This window comes from Anopheles aquasalis, chromosome 2, assembly GCF_943734665.1.
Source record: "Anopheles aquasalis chromosome 2, idAnoAquaMG_Q_19, whole genome shotgun sequence".
Taxonomy (NCBI): Eukaryota; Metazoa; Arthropoda; class Insecta; order Diptera; family Culicidae; genus Anopheles; species Anopheles aquasalis.
In genome coordinates, this window is record NC_064877.1 from 62400647 (window position 1) to 62413146 (window position 12500).

The 12500-nt window shown below is 50.3% G+C and overlaps 1 protein-coding gene across 9 annotated transcripts in view; it reads right to left on the reverse strand.

Annotated features, from left to right (window-relative positions):
- Positions 1-12500, reverse strand: part of LOC126570579 (mucin-12) — a 168289-nt gene that overhangs the window by 21591 nt on the left and 134198 nt on the right. For all 9 annotated transcript variants that reach the window (XM_050228439.1, XM_050228441.1, XM_050228442.1 and 6 more), the window contains 2 exons: positions 1016-1196; positions 817-942 (listed from right to left, as the gene is read on the reverse strand). In XM_050228439.1, coding sequence (XP_050084396.1) covers positions 817-942; positions 1016-1196 — 307 coding nt within the window. The remainder of the gene's footprint in view (positions 1-816; positions 943-1015; positions 1197-12500) is intronic.

Genomic DNA, 12500 nt, shown 5'->3' on the forward strand with positions numbered 1-12500 from the left:
ATGCGTCATAGACGTACACCCACACCCATGCATGCCGCATGAAGTACGGATTGTCGACACGGATCATCCGTGTCCAAGGAACCACAAAAAGGCAACAAAAAGGAAGCAATCCTTTCTTGCTTGGAACGGTTTCCAATACAAGCTGCTCTAACCAGGGGCACGAACGCTCTCGTGCAACAGGTCGCTAGTAGTCAGACGTTTCCGTCTTCTATCCGGAAGGTTAGTCATCTATTCATCCTTCACTTTCGTGCTCATCCAAGGTCTACGGTACCGACTTGACATTCTTTTCTTGCTTCACTGGGCAAGCGTATCACCAGTTTTCTTGGATCTATCTCCTTCATCCACTATGTTTGAGTTCTGGGAGAGAATTCCCACGATAAAATGGCAAATCTTTCGTGAATCACGTGCAACAACGATTTCACCTTTTGGTCGCAGACTCCAGACGGAAGCTGTTACATGTCAAATGATACCAATCATCATCTCGGACGTATCTCTATGTCGAACGTAACTCGACGCTGAAGAAATCTTTTTTATCTAGTTTCCCTCGCTCTGACTTGGAATGTCCGGTACCCATCTTGGGTTCTTGGTTGCGATAATTTCCCTACACCATCTACGATACCAGCTCGCGTGGCGCTGCTTACGTCAAAAAAGGGCACGATAATGGACCGCTTGCTTCGATTTCAGCGTTCGATCCCGCGGCATTGACTTCGAAGCCTTTACAGACTTCCAAAGGTCACTGGATTAGGTCTAGGCAACAGTTGGCGCCGCGTCGCCGTTCTTATCTTATAGGGTTCGCCGACCACCACTTCTACTTACTTCATGATGGTGGTGTGCATGTTTTGCGCGATGATGGAATCCTGCACCTCCATCCATATCTCGCCAGCGCCGGTCTTTGAGCTGCGGCCAACCTCGAGGTAAAAGTAGCGCTGTGAAGCGCCGCACCTGCGGGGAAAATAGAGACAAATTTGGTGAAATCCAACTCACTCCAATCCTGCTGGGGGGAGTTCCAACTTACCGCCGAATCGATGCCAGCGAAAACTCGACCACCTCGACGCGCTGGTCGCCAGTGGCCGTCATGGCCGGTCCAATGCGGACCAGCGATAGGATCTTGTCGGTGATGCAGAGCCGATAGTTGCCAAGGATGCCGTAACTATCGCCCAGTCCCTTCCGCTGAACGTACACATCCCAAACGTGTTCTGTAAGAGAGAAGAGAGAGAGAGAGAGAAGGGCGATATGCCGGATGAGAATTGAATAATCGGAAAGCTGATGACAATTGCTGTACACCACGTGCAAGGATTGGTGCAAAAAAAAAGTTACAAAACTTCATCCCGGCTCCCTTCGGACGGGGCACTATAAATTATTAGTTGAGGGACACAGATATCCGTGCCTCGTCCGCTCGAGGATGTTCATTAAGCCAACAACTAAATGGTTTTTTCATTTACTGGAATTGCTGAAGCTGGAATCGCACCAAGCCACTGCAATCCCCTGGGGACGATGACAGAGGGAATGACAAAAAAAAAACATTCTTTTCAATTTCGCATCGGTAAGCGTCCTCTAGGCTGGTCAATTTCATTTAAACCGAAGAGTCGTTGAGCACCGTTGAGCATTGGAGTGTGCACTGGGGCCTAGAGCCTCAGGATTGGATCCTGCGCATCCTGTGGATTGGATTTTGGTTTTTTATTTTCAGTTTTTTGGTCCAAAAAGGTGCGACCTGGCACACTCTCCTTGACCAAGGCGTTGAGGTGCGAAATGTTAAATTAATTACTTAATGGCCCTACTACCGTACCGTACCGGGGAGGGCAAGTGTTGACCGAATTGTTTTTCTCGTGGTGTGACTGCAGCTGCGTGATATGGTTGGTGCGGCACCGGCCATGTTACAAACAAGCCAAACAACCAGAACCAAAACACCCCGAAGGGTACACGCCAAACTTTATTCGGAACTGTGTTTGTCCGATTTACGGTTTTTTAATTTAACTGAGAGGGCATTCCGAGGGGGGATGGAGGGTCAGTGTAGTTGTCACATCGAATGCGAATGGCTTTTAATTTTTGTGCAAAGCAAGCATGGCTTTGAAATGGTGCGTCGTGTCGTGTGGTGCTAGAGGTGGAAATCGCCATAAATTGGATTCGCGATTTGTTGTCGCGATCTCTCTCTCTCTCTCCAAGCTACAACGCCTTCTGCACTCCTCGGAGGATCCGGCGCTTGGTTTGAGGGAACCCGGGAGGGGTTCTTGACACCGTTGGCGCAATCCTTCCATCCAGCACGGGCTGTTCCTGCGTCGCTGCGTCATCACACAACTGTCACAACAAGTTCCAGCTGCATCGCTGAACCCGGCGGCGCCTGTAGCCAGCCGCTGCGACAAACTTCACCTGACACGACGCCCGAAGAAGAAGGAGAAACGAGAAGAAGGAGCGCCCATGGAAAACTCCAGCCGAGCTAGTGGCTTACGAAGAGGAACAGCGGGGCTGAACTGTCAACATAATGCTGCTTCTGCCTCAGGCGTTTGGAGCCTTGAGTCTTCTCCTCTCGTCTTCCAATAACAAACACTCATAATCCGGAAGCCCATTACCACCTGTATCAACCAGGGGCCCACCGCCGGGGCTGCATCAATGTTTTAACAACCATTTTCACGCCATTCAAACGACAACAGAACGGTGATGGCGACGAAAACGATGCTCACGACGTGCGGTCCTAGGAGTGTCACCGAGTGGCTGGCGGGATTGTGGTCCTCCACCCTTCAGCCATAATTATGCGCAATGTCCCCCACTCCATCTCTTCCCCTCCGCGGCCACGGCACCACCATCCAGTCGCCAGTCAAGCGAATGTACTTTTAATGCTTTCTGACTGAGTTGCGATGCACGCGCCACGCCTAATTAATGTGGAAAAACAACAATTTACTCTCCACACGCGCCCCGAGACGAGACGAGACGAGACGAGTCGCTTCTGCTTTTCTGCTGCTGCCTGCAGCTACAGATTGTGGGCACGCCTGGGTTGGGTGTAAAGCCCCTGGCCGACCGGGGAGGTGCCACAGCAAAAGGAAACAAGCGCACACTCTAGCAGCTAACCCATCCCGCGGACTGTAAACAGAAGACGTGCAGTAAAAGGGCTCACGGGCTGGCTGGCTGGCTGGCTGACTGGCTGTTTAATTCGGTTTTCGGTCCAATTAATCGATAATTGGAGATGACAGCGAATTGCATGCTGGGCGCTCGCTGCTCGCTGTGCAGGGGAAAAAAAGGGAGCAAAAGCGTAAGTGAGCCCCAAGACGCGTCCGCTCCTTCCCCCGCCTTGGCTGGCTGAGCCCTTGGCGTAACGCAATTGCACGCTTAATTCAATTCAATTAGCGACTAATTAGTTCCACGTGGCGTGAGCGAGTGCGCGAGACGACGAACTAGCCGGAAGCTCCTAAGGTGTCCGCCTCCTGTGCGGAGGAGATGCGCGGAAGTGGTCATAGTTCGATTGGTTCCATCGATGCGCCTCAGTTAACCACCATCGGGTGGGGAAGGGGGGGGGGCTTCTTGATTTTCAACAGCTTGTTATCCTCTTCGCGGCGGTACGATCCTAGTGGCGAAGGGCCACTGGGTGCTGTGTTAATTGATGCGACGATCTTGTGCCGACAAATTCAAGGCTCAGTTCCACAAGTGATCACCAACGCGTACGCATTAGAGGGCCACGCTCTACCCGATTTGGAATTAAATATCGCTTCCAAACAAGCACATTATGGAATGGGCAAATCATCCACCACAGAGAGAGAGAGAGAGAGAGACCGCGCGAGAAGGACCAATAAGACGAACCAACAACTGAATGACTCCATGCATCTCCATGCGTACACTCGGTGCGGTGCGGGTTTTCCTTAAGTAAGCGCGCCTTAATTGAGTTTGATTTTCCTGTGCCCCCATTCCCTCCGGGCAGCTGTGGGGTGCGTGCCCAGGCACTGATCCGTTGGATCATTTGGGCAACAGGCAACACGCCACTGATCCGGGGTCCAGTCCAAACAGATTGAACCGACGCCCAATAATCAACTCCATTCGAAACACGAATGCGGTCCACCACCACGATGACAGAGATGGAGCCAAAGGGCAGAAGGACTTGTTGATGTTGCTGCCTTTTTGGGGTGGGAAAGAAAGAAAGATTGATGGCAACTCATTTCGGCTTCAGGCTGGCTGGAAGACGTGCCGCGTGACAATATCCTCCGGAAGTCAAGACTCCATCATGAGAGAGGAGAGACGCAAAGAGAAAAACACGAGCGTGCGCTCGATATTAATGGCCCACGGCCCGTTTGTGTCTCTTCCTGACAAGACAAATCCCTTCGACAGGATTATCCTGTGATAACTGAGCTGCAACGCCACCAGAGTTGGTTATGATGATCATCCCTCCGGAATATTATGGCCTGGTCTCATACATTCACGTCAACAACTCCGGATCCATTCCCGGGATCCAGTAAACGGATGTCATCTCCTCACATATCGGTCGGTCGGTGTGCATCATCACACCAATGCTAAAACCCCATAAACACACGGATTTTATCGCCATCGTTAGTCCAACAATGTAGCGTTGTTGTTGTGGCGCCCCGTGCTTAGCACAGCGGTACTGACGACGATGATCCGCGCGGCCATTCGCGCGCCCACACTCGGCGCTCGCGCTGGTGCAAAATGGCGTGAAATTTAAATAAACTAATAAACAGTAGCCGGGACACCCTGCCGGGGACCCTCAACAGCACAGGTTGTCATCGCAAGACCCCACTGCTGTCACTACTGTGGAGTGGAGTGGAGCGGATGTTTGCTTTCGTTGCGGAGGAGGAGGAGGAGGATAACTGCAGGACGACTGCATCACATGCTGCTAGACGACCGACGAGCGATGATGATGGTTATGAGCAGTTGCACGTTGGCACCAGTGCTGGTGCGCGTCTGTCATTGTTGCTACTGCAGATCATTCCGTTAATACCGAGTGTGTGCAGCATTACCGGCAAATGGTGATCTCACTGACACTCACGAAACCAGACAGCGGTCTGGCGGTTGACAAATGGAAGCCAAGCCTGGCTTCGAAAAGGCGAATGGATCTTCTTCCGTCTGCCGGTTGGTATTTCTAAGGTCTAGACCCAGGTTGTCTAGCGGTCACGGCCGGTAACAATGTTAACCACCCCCCGGTGGTCAACTGATTGCGAGAACTGAGTTCTCGTGAAGCACTTAGCTCGCGTCAGAATGGTTGTGTTTGTGATTCTTCCAGGAAGCACTTCCGTAGGGGACATGCTTAGAATGATCTGTCGGAATACTGACGGAATTTGCCGGGTACTTGGACTGTCAACACAGAGCCCAGAGGCCACAGAGAGCGAGAGAGAGAGAGAGAGAGAGAGAGAGAGAGAGAGAGAGAGAGAGAGTGAGAGAGAGAGAGAGAGAGAGAGAGAGAGAGAGAGAGAGAGAGAGAGAGAGAGAGGGCGCGCCATATGGACCACATCATTATTAATGTATCAACCACCGCAATAGAACAGAGTCGGGGGTAGCATAAATGAAATTGATTCTCTGTAAAACTTCTTAATCAAGAGGGAAAAAAGTCCCTTTAAAAAAAAACTGTCTCGAGGTCATAGCCCGAGAAACCCCCCCGGGGGGAGGACTCTGGTGGAGAGCCGGAATGGAAGTGAAAAGTTGATTCGTCTTCGAACGAAATCCTTAGCCACCAACGGAATACGATCGATGGCGATGGCTGGGCGGAGAAATCGTGGATAAAAAGGATCCAAAAGGAAATCCATTGAGGTCTGCTCACTGTTTGACTCTCTACAGTCCGCCCTGCTTCTTCTTTTTCTTCTTCTTGTGGTCGTTAGTCCCCATTTTGCGAAACCACTTTCGGTGACCCGGTCAATTCCCTTGGGCCTGATACGATCTACAGCAACAACAAAAACACCATCCTGTAAGCAGTGCAGGTCACATACGGAGCATAAATCCACATCTAATGTCGGGCCTGCACACATACGCGGAAGGCTGCTTCTATTGCCAACCAATTTTCCAACTGCGTCCACTGCGTGTCTCTAGCGCCCTTGTACCTTGGCTCACCCCACCGGAAAACATCTGGAGAGAATCAATCGACTCGGCGTCTCGCGGTGTTCCACCCGCCCCCCCCCCCCCCCGCCGGTTGTTGTTTTCGTGATTTTTCTTGGGAATTTTTGTTCGGAAATCTGGAAAACGGCGGATTTCGGTGGGTGTTGAAAATGCCACCACCGTTGACGTGCACGCAGTCCAGCCCAGGCGCAGGATATTCCGGCATACCACCTGGGTTGACCTGCGGGGCAGGGTTTGCCGTGGCATCGCGAGAATCGAACGGGTAGGGCGGACAGCACGGAAAAAGGGCTCAGGAAGCACCGTAATAAATTTCGATTCAATTATGATCATCATAAATAATAGCAGATTGCGCGCTGTATGTATGTGTTTGTGGTGTTCGTGGCCTTTCCATGGGTTGCACGTGTTCCAACGGCGTCACCGCTGCCAGGTGTGCGCCAGGTCAGTGTGAAGATCGAAAGTGGAGCAACGAAAATTGAAGTATCTGGAGAAGCTTTCTTTTAGTGACGTGGCGCGGTTTAGGAGTGCGAAGCAGGGAAAGAAAGAAGCAATAAAAGGTTTTGTGAAGCAAAGTCGCGCTCGGAACAAGCGTCAAAGTGGTTATCAGTGTGCGACGTGTCACTTTCAGCCATCACAGAAAGGTTTTTGTAGATAAACTGCAGAACAACTTTATCCATCATTACGCATCCGTCAATTGAAAGAGTTTTTATGAAGTTACTGTACAGTGTTATGAAGTTTTTCAAATGATCTTGACTGTTTTTTGGCAACTAGTTTTGTTGTGCATTTGTTAGAAACACGATTCTAAAATGTAAATTGATGATCACCGAAAGAAACAAGAGAAGCTACTTGAATGTACGAATGTTCTGACGCATTTTTAACACCTTGGGGCACTTTTTGTATCTCGATAAAGACGTGAAAGAGCTGCTTTTTCGTTAGCATCGGACACATACACCACGTTGATTGTCCAATTTACCGGCAACTATTGGCGCCCAAAACCGGCATAATCATCCTGCAAACTATCAGATGTAATTACGCTGACGCTGGTGAGGAATAGTGGCTGGCAAGCTGGCCAAGGAACATATGTCCCGATCTGTTCCAGATTAAGCTCGTCGACCGACACACCCACTTCCGCGTGAACTCATTCCACGGCCATATCCTCTAATGATGCAACGTCACGAACCAACTGCTGCTGCTGCTGCTGCTGCAAGTCTCCAAAGGGTTTCACCTCCATGCGAGCTGAGAACAGCGCAAGCACCTCATAAGAGCCCCCCAAAAACTTATCAAGCTTGGGGGTTATTAAGAAATTTCAAATGCTTCCCTCACCCGTTTCTTATCCATGGCTCACCACCTTATGCTGCGCGATGCAACCGGTGCGCCGTTTGCAACCAACACCACCAACGGAGCGACTTCCAATGCTGGCCAGGCCAGTTGGGCAGCATGTGCGTGATTTACTGCAGTTTCGATGATTTATGTTTGCTTTTTGCGGTTAAAGGCAAACACACAACTGCCTGCCTTCACCTGTCTGCCAAAGGGTCGGGGGAGGGGGGGGGGGGTGGTAAGAAAACGGAAGTGAAATGGCTTTTCCCTAATTTGAGAAAATTGTTTTCCGCCAATTTGGAAGCCACCGAGAGCCACCCCTTCGGGAGAGGTGGTAGGGTTAGTTGTGTGTTCTTGTGGTTTATCCTTTTTTTTTTGTTTGTTATTTTTGGCTTTTGGCGAGAATTTTATTTATTTCTTCGAGCATAGTTCTCTCCGCTCCGCATTAAAAAGGATGTCTTTTCCTTTTTTCATTCAAAATAAGGAGCAAAGGTGGTTCCACTTTTCCGAAGTAAAATTGGAGCGCAATTGACGATGCATTCTAATTTGTTTCTAGCGCGGGCGAGGGTTCTCCTTGTACTTCCCTTTCGTCTTCACCGCCAGTCGAGCTCAATTAGACTCAATTTACGCTCGGCATTTGGTCGGAGGAGAGGTCCGATAAATGTAATTTTAGTTTATTCCTTCCAATTACCCCCCGTGGTGGGGCGCTCGGTGGACTAATAGTGAAAGCCTCCCTCCCCACTTCTGGACGGCTGGATTGTTTCCCGAATGAAAGAGAAGCGAAAAATGTTTCGCATTTCAATCCGTCCGTCCAGGTGGCGCCTTCCAAATATGGCAATACCTCTCGTCGTCTCGTTTTCTTGGGCTGCGCTGGAAAACCCCCCTTGCAAACTTGATTCGATAACTCGTGAAGGTTGGTGCAGGGCGTCAGGGAGTGGCTGATCTGTGAGTTCCTTAGCCCAAGCAGCAGCCTCACCGCAAGAGGTGACACCAAACGTGTGCCAAGCGATGCCACGCGTCGAAAGCCCCCTGCCGTAAGCTATGCTGTTAGGTGGAAGGAGATGGCCGACCAGTCGCTGGACAGTTCGCACTCCTTTTTCTCTTCTGTGCAGCAGCGGAATTGCAACGACGCCCTCGCCACACCACTCCCGGAGTGACACTAATGTCAGGCGCCGATACAACAGTGTCCATACTCCTTCTCCTTCCAGCCTGTGCCCGAGAGGTACACAACAAAACAAAAAAAAAACACCACGGAGCACGATAGGCGACTCGGTTTGCCCGGCCGTCGGTCGACCAAACATAGACGACGACAACGACGACGTGGACGGACAAAGATTGGAAATTTATAGACGATTAATGATTTATTTTCCGCATTAAAAGATGGAGTACTCTGGCTCTGGTGGCCTGCGTTGCGTCGTTCGCGCTGTCCATAAATAACCCCAGAGGCCAGACCGTGCCAGACAGAAGGGATAAGGGAACGAAACGTGCTGTGTGGAGGTGGCAGTGCACACACACATACACGTACGTGGTGTGTCACCACCAACGCGGTCTTGCAGCGGTCAAGCAGCCGCGCGAAGGAGTGGACAACTTTCTTCCAAGACACTTTCGGGACCGGGAACCCGGGAAGGAGAAAAACCGATTTTGCTGCTCCAGATGGCCATGCAATGGTCCAGTCCTCCCCTTTCCTTGGCTGTCGCCTACGTTCAGTGCAACCTTCGTGCACTTTTTGGTGGGTGCGAAGTAGCGCCGGCCAGTTGTCCACAAGCAGCAGCAGCAGCAGCAACAACAACAGCAACAGCAGCGAACATAAGTTTGCCATAACGAGCACCAGAACAAGAGAAGGAGAAGAGGTCGAGATCCAGGTCCACACATACACGAGCCAGCTGTGGTCTGTGGGGTTCAACTGACATCTGGAAGGGTAGAAGGGGTGATGATGGAGGTCTTGTGAGTACCCGCTGCTGCCGGCGCGCTATACAACCACAAGGCGCGCGGCGAACACACACAGATTCACAATAACTTTTGACACAATTTATCAGTCTTAATGCTCGCTTAATGGCATTCTTTTGTAAATAAATTTCATAAATAATCGGCCCCAAAAACCGGGGAAAACTGTGCCTCAAGGAGTAGCCGGGGTAGCGGAGCAGCAGCCAGAGGAGAGGGTTCCGGTCTAGGATATTTATTGTTGGTACGATTGTTTCGTGACCGAGCACGAGCCAACCCCGACAGTGGCGCCTCCACCGGTCGCACCGAAGAAGATAACGGACATGCGACAGAGCGAGGGTGTTCTCGCGCGCGCTCGCTCACTAATGTTGTTCCGGCTGTTCTCTGACTCCTGGAGAAGAAGACTCCCAAACGGCGGCTTCTGCCAGGAACTGTGATGCGGAAACGAGCGCCAAAGAAATGTGTAATGAAATGCTTCATTAAGAATGCACACCTCGCGTCGCTAGGATCTTCTGGCTCGTCCGGTCGTCTGCTGGTCGTCGGTATGGCCATTGAGAAGCGTGAAACAAATTGACTTCGCAAAACGACCCGCCAACACCGGCCGTCCAGGCGATGGGTCAGCCAAAGGTTGTCGTCGTTGTCGCTGGTCCCAAACCCCCGATGGAATGATAAAAATGTTTCACTTTTTTATTGTGATTTCTGGCCTGGCGTGGGACCGGCATAAGGATAAACGATTTATCTTCGGTACGACAGGTTGCACCGGAGGCCGGTTGGCAAGAGATAGCGAGCTGTTGACAGCTATGGTATGGGGCGCGACTGGCGAAGGGAGGCGTGGGGGTGAAACTGCAACCAAGCGGGAGCTCGTTATCACTATAAACAGGGTCTCGTGGTGCATGTGAAGAATGGGAAACAACCGGTGCCAAATGGCGCCAAGGAATGGCAGCAAGGTGATGGTGGGAATTTGAAATCGACTTGAAACACTCGTTTGTTAGCTGCTATAATGGAGCACTGTAAATGGAATTGATAAAAATGCAGCGTAAAAATAGGAAAGGTAAATAACAACACAAACTCGCTGAGAATGATTGGAAAATCAAACATCTACTGATGATGATGCAGCAGGAGATGATCAAAAAATTATTAAAAAAAAACACTAAAGACAACTAAATGTAGTGGATAGAACAAATAGTGCCATAGAAAAATAAAAAGAAATGGAACAAATCGAGAAAGAGCATCAGTAGTGACTTGTAATAAAGAAAATCTGGCGTGATAACTTTCGAGGATAAACGAAAGCAGTTAGATTCGCTAAAACATGCCGTTCGTTGTTAGGCAAAAAAGAAGTCTTAAGAAAGAAAAAAACTAAAAGCAATCAACATGTTCCTTGCTCAATCAATCAATTTGGCATTATCTCATCGGAATCAGGCGCATATGTCTCCAGTACTTGAGGTTTTCCGTCCCTTTTTTGCATTTGCAATGCTTTTGCGCGCTGGGAATACCACAGAAAGCATTACTGACACAAATTGGCTCTTTCCAAAATGACCACGAATGAATAAATAGAAGAATTTAGTTCTACGAGCTGAGTTGCGTTTATTCTACCTTCCTTCTGATGAGCTTAGTGCACTGCATTTCTTGGTACCAGAAAACGTAACTTACGGTTAACCACGTACTACTTGAAGCTCCTTTCTTGCGTACCGAACTGTGAGCTCCTTTTCGTAGAAGATAATAATTGAAAGATGCTCAACCACCTCCAACCGAAAGATAGCGATGATCGAGAACGATTGCTACCAAAAAAATAAACCCCAAAAAATCCCTCCCGACAAGCAAGAGCGCTAAGAAGGTCTCAAAATCCTCTTAATCCGTGCACACCTCACTCAACCACCCTCGCGCGCTCGCTTGAGTGCAAGCAAACAACGGAGAAAATGCATTCATTTTCCTGTCATTTAGTCAATTTGGCAAACAAACAAACACACGGCCCACCGTCAGTCCCTCTTCCTCCCTCAGTCTAACGACCACATTGTCACTTCTCATCCGGATAAGACGGTGGCTAATGTTGCGCGCACGTTCGCACAAAAGGGGTGTCCTGGCTGGTGCTGCTGCCGGTCACCGCTGCTGCTACTGCACGGTTCGGTTCGTCCTTATGGTCTGGTGTCCTCCTCGCAGGAAGAAGCGCGCCAAAGCCAAGGCAAATAAAAATAACTGCGACAGCGTGTGCGAGACCATCCATCCGTGAGAAGGTGGTGGTGGTTTGGCCGGTGGCGCGCGCGGGGCCACTTAAATTATTTCCCAAAGCTCTTAATCCACGACAATAACCGGAAATACGTACATTAATGCTTTTAGGATGTTGCTGCTGCTACTGCTGCGCTCAATTCTTCTCCTTCTCTCCACTCGAGTAATCTTTCCCTCCAGTGAGAGAGAGAGAGAGAGAGCGGTCCAGCAACGGCAAAAAGATGGATTTCAGCGACGCATGGCACAGCATGGTGCGGAGGTCGAGAAGGTTGTATCAGATCGGCAACAACATGCTGTTGTAGCTGTAGCTCAGAGCACATCTTCCGGGACGATCCACCGCCGCGTTCTGCCTCGCATCGCTGCGCATCTTCATCTTTCTTCTGCTGCTCCGCATCCAGCAGCACACCGAACATAAGCTCGGGCGCGCACAAACTTCATCATCCAGGCAGCCAAGCCAATATGGCCCGCGTGGCGGTGGTCGGTCGTCGTCCTAGTCCCAGCCACCGTCTTCTCTTGGACGCGGTCGCGACTTCGTGACTTGAATCGGAGCCAAATTCCCATGAAAGAGTTTCCATGTTCCCCCCTTTCGTCGCGTTTTTGTTGCCGGAATTGTGTTCTTGAGGGGACCCAAGAGAAAGGAAGAGACAGAAAGATGCTCCCCGACGGGGTTCATCTTTATTTCTTTATCTTTCCAACTCGTTTCCCAGCCTAGCTCCCAGGCGGAAAACACGATGGTGGGAAAGGAGTGTGAGTGTCCGTGCCAGTTCCGATCGCGTCTTTCGAAGGATAATTCGGCATTTGGCTTTCCTCTCGCACTCACTCCGCGTTGTAACATAAGACTCGGCTCTCCCCGTTTCTGGTTTCGTTTTTGGTGTACTTCTACTAAACACATTTCGGAGGGGGAATGACCAGTAAGGCAAAATGTCATTGCGAGTGGCGTGTTGATAGGGATCTTCCGGCATGTGTTGCAGCAG